The following is a 14276-nucleotide window of genomic DNA, read 5'->3' on the forward strand; positions in this document are numbered from 1 at the left end:
GATTGCAGAGTGACTCCGGCACGATGGCCAAGATCAGAGAACAGGGGCAACACTGGGTCTCCAGGGCCGAGGTCAACCGACAGGAGCGTGGTCTGACTATGGGGGTGTGAACTTGAAATCAACGCCCGGCTCTGGCTCAAGGGGCGTGGCCCTTCCCTTAAGGGCGTGACTGTCCAATAGAGGGCTGGGCTCATAGGTGAGGTCAGCAGATGGGGGCGTGGTCAGACAATAGAGACGAGCCTAGGCCTCGCGGAGCTCATCCAACGCTCCAGGTATCCGGCCTGGGCTCGAGATCAGAACTGTTTGGATTTAACAGTCCGTGGACGGCCGGAGTCTGAGAGTCCGGTGACCGGGCTGTGGTCTAGTATAAAGGCGGGTCCCAGAAGAAGGGGCGGGGCGTGGGAGAAGGTGAGGAGGAATGAGATCTGGATACGAATGTGGGCGAAGGAGAGGAATGAGATCCGTTGTGTGAGGCAGAGCCCAGAAGAGCCGGGCCTGAGGGGAGGGGAGGGGCCTGACACGATGGAGGGGGTTGGAGCAGAAGATAAGGGGGGGGGGGAATGGGCGGGGTGTGCGGAGTTCCTGGGCCGAGGATAGGAAGGAGTTGTTGTCTAGGGTGGGGGTGTGGGCACTTAGGGGACGGAGCCTTTATGGGGGGCGGGGGGGCTCTGACCCCTGCCCTTGCCACAGCCTCCCGGCCCGCCCCGCAATGTGGCACCCGCTAGCCCTGTTCCTGCTGCTCGCCTCTGCCTCGGTGCCCCCCTCCACTGCAGCCCCGATCCGCGATGCTGACGCCCAGGAGAGCTCCTCGGGTTTTCTAGGTCTCCAGAGTCTCCTCCAAGGCTTCACCCGGCTTTTCCTGAAAGTAAGCGCTGCCGTGTGTTGGGGAAAAGAAGAGGTACAGAGAAGAGGGACAGGGGCAGATGGTGACTGAGGGATGGAAGGGGTTCAGGGAGACAGAGTGGGAGACGGGTCGCGGCCAGATAGAAAGATAGACAGAAAGAGGAGTCAAGGGACAGAGAGAGTGTGCAACAGGGAGACCGAGAGATAGGAAGAGAGGGAGGGAGACAGGCAGAGAGACAGACAGACAGGAGGAGAGAGGGATGGGGACAGAGAGACAGAAGACAGATGGGGGCAGGAATAGGAAAGTAATGGGACAGATGGGGAAAGGAGGTGACCTGGTTAGGCCCTAAGGGTCAGAGGATGGAGAGAGAAAGGGATCCTGCCAAGGCTACAGATGTCCTGGGGAGTCCGGAGGTCCAGCCGCTCACCAATTCCTCCCCCAGCCCCAGGATGACCTGCTGCGGGTCATGGACAGCTTCTTCTCTGCTCCTATGGATTTCCGGGGCCTCCCTAGGAACTACCACCAAGAAGAGAACCAGAAGCACAGGCTGGGAAACAAAACTCTCTCCAGCCACCTCCAGATTGACAAGGTGCCTATGCCAGGAAGTCCCTCCTGGAGTCTCCCTAAGATCCCTCATGCTGCAGTATCTGTCAGGGAGGAGGGCATAGGAGGAAAGAAGTTTTTTCTTACTCTCCTTCGGGTCCTCACAGGTGACCAACAACAAGACAGGAGAGGTGCTGATCTCTGAGAAGGTGGTGGCATCCATCGAGCCAGGAGAGGGGAGCTTGCAGGGTGACTGGAAGGTTAGGACACGCCCCCAGCAAACTGTCCAAGCCCAAACACTTTCTGTAGTTTAGGAGGAAAAGATGAATTGACTCTCCCACTCCCTCTGTGCTGGACACCCTCTCTCTGGGCCTCAGTTTTATCATCTGTCAAAAGGGACTAACCAGCTCTCAGAAATGAGGTTTACAACCTCAGAGTACATCCTTGCTTGCTTCAAACCCCAGAGGGTTTTGTAAGCCAGAAAAAGTGCTTTTCATTCCAAGTGTTTGGTAAGATTCACCCTCGTAAACCTCAAAGTGTGTTTTGATCTCAAAGTGCTCTGCAAACCTCCAAGGATTTTTTAATCTATCCCGAAGTGCTTGGTAAATCTCTCCCTTGTAAACATCAAAATGTGATTTTTAATAATTCCTAAGTACTTTATGAACCCCAAATGCTTTGTGTATCTCACCTTCGTAAACCTCTAAGAGTGATTCTAATCACAAAGTGCTTATTTTTTGATCCTAAAATGTTGTAAGAACACTCAAGTGCTTGGCAAACCCACATGGTTCTCCCACACACACTCCCAGTTTTTTATTTTAAAGATTTCAAATCTACAGAAAAGTTGCAAAAACAATAGTACCATAAACCTGTATCCACTTTTCCACAGAGCAGGGTTTCTCAACATCAGCACCATTGGCATTTGGGGCTGGATAATTTTTTGTTGTAGGGGGCTGTCCCGTGCCCTATACGATGTTTAGCAGCATCCCTGCCTCTACCCACTAGATGGAAGTAGCACCCACACCCTCTCCAGTTGTGACAACCAAAAATGTCTCCAGACTTGGGTTGAAAACCACTGGCCTAGATTCACCACTTGTTAACATTTTACCATACTGACTTTCTTTTTACTTTTTTATTTTTGAACCATATGACAGTAAATTATTGACATCATGACACTTCACCCCTAAATCCTTCAGCAGATATCTCCTAAGAATAATGCATTCGCCTGCGTGACCACAGTCCCATTTTTACACCCAAGAAATTTAACATTGATATCAGACTATTATCTCTGTATTAGTTTCCTAGGGCTGCTGTAACAAAGTCCCACAGATTGGGTGGCTTAAACAACAGACATGTATTGTCTCACGGTTCTGGAGGCTAGATGTCCAAGATCAAGGTGTCAGCAGGGTTGGTTCCTTCAGAGGGCTGTTGGGGAGAATCTGTTCCATGCCTCTTCCCTAGCTTCTGGTGGTTTGCTGACAATTCTTTAGCGTTCCTTGGCATGTAGATGCATCATCCCCATCTCTGCCTTCGTCTTTGCATGGGGTTCTCCCTATGTGCATTTCTATGTCCAAATTTCCCCTTTGCATAAGAACACCAGTCATATTAGATTAGAGCCCACTCTAATGACCTCATCTTAACTAATGAAAACTACATAGTGACCCTATTTCCAAACGAGATTACATTCTGAGCTACTAGGGTCCTAATGGACCTCAACATATGAATTGGAGAGTGGGGGAGACACAATTCAACCTGTAACCATCTCCTATGGGGCTTCCCAAACCTCAACGTACTGAAATGTAGACTCTGATTCAGTAGGTCTGGATGGGGTGGGGCCCGCTCATTTGCATGTCTAACAAGCTCCCAAGTGAGGCTGACCCTGCTGGTCCACAGCCCTCACTTTGAGTAGCAAGGACCGAACAGACATTGAAATGTCCCTGCTGGACCAAAAGCTGTCCACAAGAGCGGATGTGATTGATGTTTGATCCAGGATTCAGTCAAGGATCACATGTTGCAACTGTGGTCATGATTCTTTAATCCCAAAGTGCTTTGTACCTTTCAAACTGCTTTCTAAACCTCAGGGAATGCTTAATCCTAAAGCGCTTCTGAAACCTCCAAAATGTGTTTTCAGACCCAGAGGATTCTATAAATCTCAGAGTATTTTTAATTCTAAAGCGCTTATAAACCCGAGTGTTTTGTAAACTGCAGGGTGAGCTTTTAATTCCCAAAGCATCCCATAGGTGGCAAAGTGGGTTGAATATGCCAGGGGAGCATCTTGAGGCTGTCACTTGGAGTTTCAGAGGGTCTCCTTGTCCCTCTTCACCAGGTACCCAAGATAGAGGAGAAGGAGGCCCTGGTGCCTGTGCCAAAGGCCGTGGACAGCTTCCACCCGGAACCCCACCCCCGAATGACCTTCTGGATCATGAAGCTGCCACGGCGGAGGTCCCACCAGGATGCCCAGGAGAGCAGCCACTGGCTCAGTGAGAAGCGGCACCGCCTGCAGGCCATCCGGGATGGGCTCCGAGAGGGGACCCGCGAGGACTTCCTCGAAGAGGGGACCCAGAGCTCCTCTCATGCCAGGCTGCCTGCCCGCAAGACCCACTTCCTGTATATCCTCAGGCCCTCCCAGCAGTTATAGGGGTGGGGACCGGGGAACACCTGCATGTACCCCCCCACCAGACCCCGCCCCAGCCACCATATGGAAATTAAACTTTTTCTTACATCCAGCAGCACTGTCTCCTGTGGAGATCTGTCCCCAGGCCTCAGCCAGCCAAGCCATGGCAAGTCCCCCCAACCCTAACCTTCAGCATGACATCCGGCTGAGCTGTGAGTTCCTGCCAACGTCTCTGGGTTGTTTTCTTTTTTTTTTTTTTTCTGGGTTGTTTTCTGATTCAGACGCCGTCTGTCTTCTGACTGAGCAACTCTGTGACCTCCAGCCCCATCAGTATCCTCAGTCCCCATCCCTGTCACCTCCAGCTCTGTCTGCCCTCCGGCCCCCAGCTCTTTCACTCCAGTCCCGTCTGTCCACTCTGCCCTTGAATTAGTTTCCTGTTACTGCCGCAAAAAATGACCGCAAATGTAGCAACTTAAAACGATACAAATGTATCCTCTCACTGGTCTATAGGTCAGAAATCCAGGATGGCTGGGCTGGTCCTCTGTGCAGGTATCACAAGGGCAACATCAAGGTGTTAGCCAGCGGGGTTCTTACCTGGAGGCTCTGGGACAACTCTCCTTCGAAGATCATTCAGGTTGTTGGCACAATCAAGTCCCTTGGGATTGGACTGAGGTCCCTGCTTCCTTGCTGGCTGTCACCTGGGCCACCCACACTTAGTTCATAGAGGTCTCTCTCCGGTTTTTGCATGTGGATCCCATACTTCAAATCTCACGCATGGAATCTCTCTGTATTTCCCTTCTGCCCCATCTCCCTTATGCTTTCCTCTTCCTCTTCCAGCAGGAGAGAGTTCTCTGCCTTGAAGGGCTCATGGGATTGGATTGAGCCTACCTGGACAACATATTAAACAGGTTCCATGAATTAGAGGGGGGCCATCTTTGGGGGGGCCATTATTCTGTCCAGACCCTGTCACCTCCAGCCCCCAAGTCTGTGTCTCCAGCCCCATCTCTTTTACATCCACCTGTCTCCACTCCCTCATCTTTGTCTTTCCATTCCCTGACTCTCAATTTACATGCTGACTCCATCTCGAATTGCTCTGTGTCTCTCTTCCTTTGTCCCTCTGTCTGTCCCTCCATGAGCGTCACCTTAGACTCTAACTCTGCAAGCCAGGCCTGCTGCCTCAGCCAAACCTGGAAGCTCAGAGACCCTGTCTTGGGTGCCCTGCCACTGTGCCCCCATCCCCCATCCTCAGAGCACCTCCTATTCCCTCCAAGACCCCTCTCTCAAGACCCACCATTGAGGGACTTCCCTGGCGGTCCAGTGGTTAGGACTCCACACTTCCACTGCAGGGGGCGCAGGTTCGATCCCTCATTGGGGAACTAGGATCCCGTATGCCATGCTGTGCGGCCAAAAAAAAAAAACTGAGAAGGCACATCAGGGTCTTTATGGTGCTGCGTCTTGTAGGGGTGCAGACACAACATGCACTTTCTCCCTCGAAACCCAGGTTCAGAGTTGGATCACCCCACAGAGAGACTCAGCACATTCAGGAAACTAGCAATGTGTGGGCATAAATAAAAGAGAACTTCCTTTTGAAAAAAAATAGGTTTTTGATTATTCCAAATAAGCATCAATATGTCCTCATGGAGACTATCAGAACTTGACTGGCCTTTCCATACCTTCTCTCCCCACCCCCCAGTCCCATTCACTTTCCCACCATTGACAACTATTTCTTGTGTTTTTGGTAAGTGTATTAGTGGGCTAGGACCGCCATAAGAAAATACCACAGACTGGGTGACTTAAACAACAGAAATTTACTTTCTCACAGTTCTGGAGCTAGAAGTCTGAGATCAAGGTGTCGGCCAGTTCGGTGTCTTCTGAGGCCTCTCTCCCTGACTTACAGATGGCCATCTTTTCTTTGTGTCTTCACGTGGTGTTTTCTCATGCACGCACATGTCTGCATCCAAATTTCCTCCTCTTGTAAGGACATCAGTCATACTGGATTAGGGCCCATCTTAGAGACCTCATCTTAATTTAATAATCTCTTTGAAGATCTGTCTCCAAATATGATTGTATTCTGAGGTACCAGTGGGTAGGGCTTCAACATATGAATTTTGGGAGGACACACATCAGCTTCTAACAGTACATATTCTTGCTAAATATGATCATTCCTTTTTATGCATGTATTTGTAATTTCCATAGGTGGTATTACACATGTCATTCTTATGGGGCTTTTTTTTTTTCAGCACCATCTTTAAGACTCCTCCATATTGCACTGGTACATCCAATATCCATCCAATCCACTGAAAAAATGCCATGGTCAGTCTTCACCACATGTAACCTTTCCACACTCTCAGTGATGCACAACTGAACTGCCTCTGATTTCCCACCATTACAAATAATGCTACAATAAACATTAGTATATATGTCCCCCTGTGGCCCAGAAGGAGGGCAGGAGGGATCTGGGGAGCTATAACCAGTAAAAGAATTGCTGGGTTGTAGGGGATGCATCTACCTATTTTGATAAGGTAGAATGTTCTGACAAGTCTACGCCCCCTAGCAGTCCATGAGGATTCCATAACCTTAACCACACCTGGCACCTGGGGAAATCGATGTTTCCCCGTCTGTAGATCAATAGAAGTATGCATCCATAGGTGATCTAGAAACTGGCATTATCAGACACAGACCTTAAGGTAACTATGATTAATATACTCAAAAAAATAGATGAAAAGATGGAGAATTTCATCAGAGAACCGGAACCTAAAAAAGGGGGGGGGGGAGGAGATGGAATCCAGTGTAAATTTTAGAACTTATAAATAAATTAAAAATTCAGTAGATGGGTTTTACAGCAGATTAGACACAGTGGGAAACAGGTCAGTAGAAATAGCCAGACTGAATCAGTGAAAAAGGATGGAAAATATACAAAAGACATATGAGACATACTGGTCATGGTGAAAAAGCCTATCAAACATATACTGAAGTCCTAGAAGTAGAGAGAAAAGAGAAAGAGTACTAAGCAACATTTGAAGAGACACTAGCCAAGAATTTTACAAAGTTGATGAGATATCAGCTCACAGATTCAAGCTTTAGGAACCCCAAGCAGAATAAACACAAAGAAACCACACTTAGGCATATCACATTAAAACCTATGAAAACCTAAAACAACAACAAATCTTGAAAGCAGCCAAAGGAAAAGGACACTTTACTTCAAAGAGGAAATAAGACAGACAGCTGACTTTTAAATAGGAAAAAAAATGGAAGTCAAAAAACAATTCAATGACACAGTCAAAAGGCTGAAAGAAAGCCATCGTCAATCTAGAATATCATACCCAGTGAAAACATCCTTCAAAAGTAATGGCAAAGGGACTTTCCCGGTGGTCCAGTGGTAAAGAATCCGCCTTCCAATGCAGGCGACACGGGTTCAATCCCTGGTCAGGGAACTAGGTTCCCACAAGCTCCAGGGCAGCTAAGCCCACGCATCACAACTACTGAGCTCGCATGCCTCAATGAGAGAGCCCGCGCGCCACAACTAGGACCCAATGCAGACAAAAAAAAAAAAAAAGTAATGGGAAAATAAAGACATTTTTTCAGACAAACTGAAATGAAACATTTATCAGCAGCAGTCCTGCACAAAAAGAAATGCTAGAGCTTGTCAGGTAGGAGGAAATGCCTCCAGATGAAAGTTGGGTAATGAGGGGAGATATAAAGAACCCTGAGGTAAGTATGTGCCAAATCTAAATGAATACTGACTGCTTAAAACAATAACAATAGGGCTTCCCTGGTGGCGCAGTGGTTGAGAATCCGCCTGCTAGTGCAGGGGACACGGGTTCGAGCCCTGGTCTGGGAAGATCCCACATACCGCAGAGCAACTGGGCCCATGAGCCACAACTGCTGAGCCTGCGCGTCTGGAGCCTGTGCTCCGCAACAAGAGAGGCCGCGACGGTGAAGAGGCCCGCGCACTGCGATGAAGAGTGGCCCCCGCTCGCCGCAACTGGAGAAAGCCCTCGCACAGAAACGAAGACCCAACACACCCAAAAATAAATAAATAAATTAAAAAAAAAAAAAACAATAACAATAATATCTTGTGGAATTTAAAATATATGTAGAATTAAAATGCACAACAGAGAATTCCTGTAGTTAGGACTCGGTGCTCTCACCGTCAAGGGCCTGGGTTCAATCCCCTGTCGGGGAACTAAGATCCCACAAGCTGCTCGGTGCAGCCAAAATAAATTAATTAAATAAATAAAATGCAAGACAACAGGCAGGAGGAGCTAAATGGAATTAAAGTGTTGTTAGGTCCTCATGTATAGCCCAAGAAATGATAAAAGTACTAATTTAAAGTAGAACTCTAATAAGCCAAGGATGCCTATGGTAGTCTCTAGGAAAACCACCAAAAAAAGAATAAAAGAACATAACCATCAACATAACAGAAGAAGAAGAATAAAACATAACAGAAGAGAGAAAAACAAAAAACAAAAAACTTGACTAATATAAAAGAAAGCCAGAAAAGAAGAGAATACACAGAACAGATTAGATGGGGGAAATATAAAACAAATAGCAAAATGGTAGATCTAAAGAAAAATATCAGTATTACATTAAAATTAAATGGAACTTTATCAGAATTGTTCTGTTAAGATTCGTGCATTTTAACACATGTAAAGTTTACCTGAAAATAAGAAATGTTAAAAAAATAAATAACAGTATAAAGTGGGGGCTTCCCTGGTGGCGCAGTGGTTGAGAGTCTGCCTGCTAACGCAGGGGACACGGGTTTGAGCCCTGGTCTGGGAAGATCCCACATGCTGCGGAGCAGCTGGGCCCGTGAGCCACAACTACTGAGCCTGCGCGTCTGGAGCTTGTGCTCCGCAACAAGAGAGGCCACGATAGTGAGAGGCCCGCACACCGCGATGAAGAGTGGCCCCTGCTTGGCGCAACTAGAGAAAGCCCTCGCACAGAAACGAGGACCCAACACAGCCAAAAATAAATAAATTAATTAATTAATTTAAAAAATATATATATATATAAAGTGGGATGAGGGTACAGGTATAGATAAGAGAATGGCAGAATATTGACCATTGTTAAAGCTGGGTGTTGGATACATGGGGCTTTGTTCTGCTCACTTTGTATATATTTGAGGTTTTTCAAAATGAAGTTTTTTTTTAAAGTAACTGGAACTAATTACTCCCAATAAAGGCAAAGATTTCCTGATCTACAACTATATGCAACCATATAGCTGAATTTCACAAAAATTGAGCTAAAGAACCAGATCACAAAAGAGTATATACTATATGGTTCCACTTATATGGAGTATGAGAACAAGCAAAAGTAATCTATGCTGTTAGCAACAAGGGTAGGGAGTACCCTTGGGGAGAGTGCTGGTGCTGTGTCTGGGTGGACGAGGGTCTAGGGTTATTAACTTTTGTCCTTCCTGGTAGAGAGGGGAGAGGGAACACCTTTACAAATTTATATCCATGGGGATTCCCTGGCGGTCCAGTGGTTAGGACTCCGAGCTTCCACTGCAGGGGACACGGGTTCCATCCCTCATCAGGGAACTAAGACCCGGCAAGCCACGTGGTGCAGTCAAAAAACAAACAAACAAAACAAATTTATATCCAGCTTTTAGGCAAATAGGGAAGGGCAGAGAGCTTTTCTTGTATCTGCTTCTTCTCAACTGTGTTCAGTTCAAAATGATCCTTATGCCATAGTTGGATATTTTGGGGTGGCATATTCTGCTACCCTTCACTGTGTATAAGATTAATATACCCTAATCAATTATATTCCTAAACATTAGGAACAAAAAGATTTTTAATGCAATTTTTAAAAATATGATTTGCATTAGCAAAACAAACAAAATACCTAGGAATAAACCTAACAAAAGATTTGCTAGATCTCTGACATTACTGAGAGTAATTAAAGAAAATCTGGATAAATAATTCATAGTAACAGTATACATAATTGCCAAAAAGCAGAAACAACCCAATGTCCATCGAGAGTAAAATGATTCTGTCGTGGCGTATTCATACAATGGAATATTACACAGCAGTGAAATAAATGACCTACTGCTACATGATGAATTCTATAAATATGAAGTTGAGCAAAAGAGGCCATAATTCAAGGCGGTTACCTTTGGAGGGTAATGATTAAGAGGAAGTGTGAAGATTTCTGGGCTGCAGGCAATACTCTCTTTTTTTATATGGATGGTTTCATTAATGTATTACTCTATAAAAATTTAATTGAGGCATAACAAGATTTAGCACTTTATGTATAACTATACTATAAAATGGTTTTTTAATTATTTTAGGTTTTATAAAATTATTTTCCTCAAAAAAAGGAAAAAAACAAGAAATACTGAAGGAATAAAATGAAAGAATGAAATTATACTAATAAAGTTAACGACATCCAACACTTACCAGCCAGGGCTAAGAAAACTCTAGGCAAACATTCTTATTGAACTCTCATAAGACCCCACAGGGTGGATATTACTTGTTCCCATTTTAGGGAAGAAGCTGAGGTTCAGAGAGGTGAAATCACTTGCCAAAGTCACAGAGCAATGGCATTAGGTTTGTCTGATTCCCTATCTCACACTGTTAACCATTCACCACATCACCTGTCAAACAGGTTCTTTGCCAGGTCTTATAACAAGCTGCCACCTAATAGCCAAAATAATAATTATCAGTTAACAAGGATTACCACCTTAAGTCCTCAAGGTAACCTAAGAAGCAATTATTATCTCCATTTCTGGGAGGAAAACTGAGGCTCAGAGAGGGTAAGCCATTGCGCCAAGGTTACAGGTAGGAAGTGATGGAGCCAAAATTCAAACCCAAGAATGTCTGACTCCAGCCTTATCACTCTACACTGCCCAGTAGTTAGTTACCAGGCACGGATTCTGTCCCTTCATTCATTCACTCAACGAAAATTTTCTGAGCGCCCACACTGGGCCAGCCATGTTCTAGTCCCCAGACAGCCTCCTACTACTCAGAGCTCACATTCCAGTGGGGGGGTGACAAAGACAGTACACAAATATAGCATATGTCACGTGGCGAGACGTGCCACGAGGACCAATAAAAAAGAGTAAGTAGGCTTCCCTGGCGGTGCAGTGGTTGAGAGTCCGCCTGCCAATGCAGGGGACACGGGTTCGAGCCCTGGTCTGGGAAGATCCCACATGCCGCGGAGCAGCTGGGCCCGTGAGCCACAACTACTGAGCCTGCGCGTCTGGAGCCTGTGCTCCGCAACAAGAGAGGCCGCGATAGTGAGAGGCCCGCGCACCGCGATGAAGAGTGGACCCCGCTCGCCGCAACTAGAGAAAGCCCTCGCACAGAAACGAAGACCCAACACAGCCAAAAATAAATAAATAAATAAATAAAAATTTATTTAAAAAAAAAAAAAGAGTAAGTAGAGAGATGGGGGTCTGAATTACAGGTAGTGTGTCAGAGGAAAGCCTCTCTGAGGAAGTAACAGTTGAATGAATAATGATGGGATGAACGGCAGAATGCAAAATGATTCCTTTTCTGTGTCTAGGCTAGCAAAGAGGCCGACTGCGTGGGACATCTTTTACCCCTAACGCCCCTCCCTAGGAGTCAATTTGGGATATAATTCTCTTCCTCGCTCTAGCCAGAAAAGCTGAGGCTATTTTTCCTCCACTGTCTCCTAAAAGGAATGAATAAAACGGTTTGGGAAAGAATCCTTCGGGGACCTATTAATACATGGTGACTGGAGCCACAAAAAGGCACGGGAGTGGTGAGGCAGGACAGGGCAGGGCATCATTGTGACGGTGACCGGCAACCTGGCACGGAACAGAGGGCAAAAAGGGGACGGCTTGGTGACTGATAAGAAGTGGGGGATGGACCAGGGGTCCCTCAGACCAACGCTCCCTTGCTTGGGCCCATTTCACCGAAGCTTGAGGGCGCAGAGAAGATCCCAGCGCACGGGACGCAGCCTCCGCCGCCCTCTCCCGGCTGCTGTAGTCCCTTCACCCTTGGCCCACTCGGCCAATACGCAGGCGGCCGCTTCACGAGACCGGGCGCGCGCCCCGGCAGCCCTACGCATGCGCGGCCTTACAGGTAACCGACTAGACCAGCGCACGCCTGGCCCCCCTGTGCGCCTGCGTCGGGGGAGGAGCTCTGAGACGCCGCGCGCGCTCTCGGTCCCACCCAGGCGCCTTTGCTTTTCCTGGCGGGGACAGCGCACGCGCATCTTCTCAACGACCCAGGTGCTGTTTGTTTGTCGTTCGTGGCCCTCAACTGTGTCCCTAGACTGGGACGTGGCCCCAGGTGCGCCCTGGTCGTGGCGAGGTTCCCCGGACCAGCCGAGTCAGAGCCCCTCCTGAAATCCTGGCAGAGCCCCCAAATCCTAGGGGAGAGTCCCCAATATCAGGGCCTTCCAAGGCTTGTTAAAAGTCTTTTTGAAATCCTGACCAGATCCCCTCAGAAATACTGAAAGGAAACCCCCAGGAAATCTTGTAGATGACCCATGAAATCCTGTCAGAATCTTCTAGAAATTCTGTCAGACTTCTCCCTCAGAGCCTGTCAGAGACACCCCCCCAAACCCTGTTTCGCTCCTCCCAAATCCTATCAGAACCCTCCCCCCAAGTCCTGCCAGAGGTCCCCAGAAATCTTGTCAAACCCACCAAAAATCCTGTCAGATTCCCCTCCAAAATCCTGTTAGAGACGCCCTCCCCCGAAATCCAGAGACTACCCAGAAATCCAGTCAGAGACCCCCCTTGAAATCCAGTTAGAGACCCCCTTGAATCCAGTTAGCGACCCTCTTGAAATCCAGGCAGAGACCCCCCTTGAAATCCAGGCAGAGACCCCCCTTGAAATCCAGAGACCCCCTTGAAATCCAGTCAGAGACCCCCTTGAAATCCAGTCAGAGACCCCCTTGAAATCCGGTCAGAGGCCCCCTTGAAATCCAGTCAGAGGCCCCCTTGAAATCCAGTCAGAGACCCCCTTGAAATCCAGTCAGAGACCCCCTTGAAATCCAGTCAGAGGCCCCCTTGAAATCCAGTCAGAGGCCCCCTTGAAATCCAGTCAGAGACCCCGTTGAAATCCAGGCAGAGGCCCCCTTGAAATCCAGTCAGAGGCCCCCTTGAAATCCAGTCAGAGGCCCCCTTGAAATCCAGTCAGAGACCCCCTTGAAATCCGGTCAGAGGCCCCCTTGAAATCCAGTCAGAGGCCCCCTTGAAATCCAGTCAGAGACCCCCTTGAAATCCAGTCAGAGACCCCGTTGAAATCCAGGCAGAGGCCCCCTTGAAATCCAGGCAGAGGCCCCCTTGAAATCCAGTCAGAGGCCCCCTTGAAATCCCCACAAGGCCTGCTTGGGTCCTCCTCCTGCTAGAATCTCCCCGTCAAAGATCCCTGAGGTCCACCAGAGCCTCTGTCGGTCCCGCACCAGGAGTGTGTCCCCCAAACCCTGTCAGAGGCTCCAGGGCCTGTCAGCACCCTCGCTCGCCGGGACCCTTCCCCACTCAGGGCCCACAGCCGTCACCCCCCCTTCTGCACCCCCCCAGCCTGGTCCGCACTCTGGAAGGGTCTCTCTTCAAAGACCCCTTTTTCTAGGACCTTCTAAAGCCACCAGGAAGTGCGCACTCCACAGCTGTGGACCCCGTCTGGCACCAGGGAGAGCAGGGCGTGGGGAGTACTTGGTGAGGAAAGGGGGGGCTGAGTGGGCGGGGTGACGACAGACAGGCCCCGGGTGACCGTATGTTGACCATGTGCCCCAGCGTGCCCAGTTCAGCCTTATGTGGGCACCATTGTCTGTTGTCATTATTCGTAGCTCCCCTTTCACTCTTGAAAGGGTCCTGGAGTTGGGACAGTAAGTCATACGGTCAACCTGGGTATGATGGAAGCAGGACAGGGCATCGTCAGGGCACAAAGGAGGGCGTCCCTAACTGCTCTAGGGACTCAAGGAGGGCTCCCCAGAGGAGCTGGGAGCCTGGGCCTGGGAGGACCGTGGGAAGATGCTGAGTCCCTGTGGGCCGTGAGGGACCTGGAGGTCGGCCAGTGGAGAGAAAAGGGACCAGAAGAAGCCAGGAGTTGCAGGGCCCGCTGTGTGCGGCACCAGCCTGAGGGGCTGGGACTTAGTCCTGAGGGCACTAGGGAGCCATGGGAGGGCTGGGAGCAGGAGAGGGATGGGGATCAAACTCACAGGCGAAGCCAACAGGTCCAAATACAAGCTGATAGGGCAAGAATGTCAGTAGCCCAGGGTGGTGTGGGAACCCAGGGACAGCCCCTCTTCCGGAAACGTTTTCCAGAGGAGGGGACATGGGAGCTGAGACAGGAAGGGCCAGTG

The 14276-nt window shown here is 48.7% G+C and overlaps 1 protein-coding gene across 3 annotated transcripts; it reads left to right on the forward strand.

Annotated features, from left to right (window-relative positions):
* Positions 1 to 228: 228 nt before the first annotated feature.
* On the forward strand, positions 229 to 4110 carry DKKL1 (dickkopf like acrosomal protein 1). 3 transcript variants are annotated; one of them, XM_061173448.1, is made up of 5 exons: positions 229 to 408; positions 691 to 865; positions 1287 to 1433; positions 1555 to 1647; positions 3711 to 4110. In XM_061173448.1, exons 2-5 carry the CDS (start codon positions 710 to 712, stop codon positions 4020 to 4022), a joined length of 708 nt encoding a protein of 235 aa, XP_061029431.1. In that variant the 5' UTR covers positions 229 to 408; positions 691 to 709; the 3' UTR covers positions 4023 to 4110. The 3 variants fall into 3 exon arrangements, with proteins under 3 accessions (XP_061029431.1, XP_061029433.1, XP_061029432.1); XM_061173449.1 differs by having other exon boundaries at positions 230 to 272; XM_061173450.1 differs by lacking the exon at positions 1555 to 1647.
* The last annotated feature ends 10166 nt before the right edge of the window (positions 4111 to 14276 follow it).

The sequence above is a fragment of the Eubalaena glacialis genome, chromosome 18 (assembly GCF_028564815.1).
Source record: "Eubalaena glacialis isolate mEubGla1 chromosome 18, mEubGla1.1.hap2.+ XY, whole genome shotgun sequence".
NCBI lineage: Eukaryota > Metazoa > Chordata > Mammalia > Artiodactyla > Balaenidae > Eubalaena > Eubalaena glacialis.

Excerpts from the sequence above, each read along its gene's own strand:
- DKKL1 (XM_061173448.1), top strand. The coding sequence starts at position 710 with ATGTGGCACCCGCTAGCCCTGTTCCTGCTGCTCGCCTCTGCCTCGGTG. Across the intron at positions 1,434-1,554 it reads GCCACCTCCAGATTGACAAG|GTGACCAACAACAAGACAGG; the intron begins GTGCCTATGCCA and ends GGGTCCTCACAG. Across the intron at positions 1,648-3,710 it reads GCTTGCAGGGTGACTGGAAG|GTACCCAAGATAGAGGAGAA; the intron begins GTTAGGACACGC and ends CCTCTTCACCAG.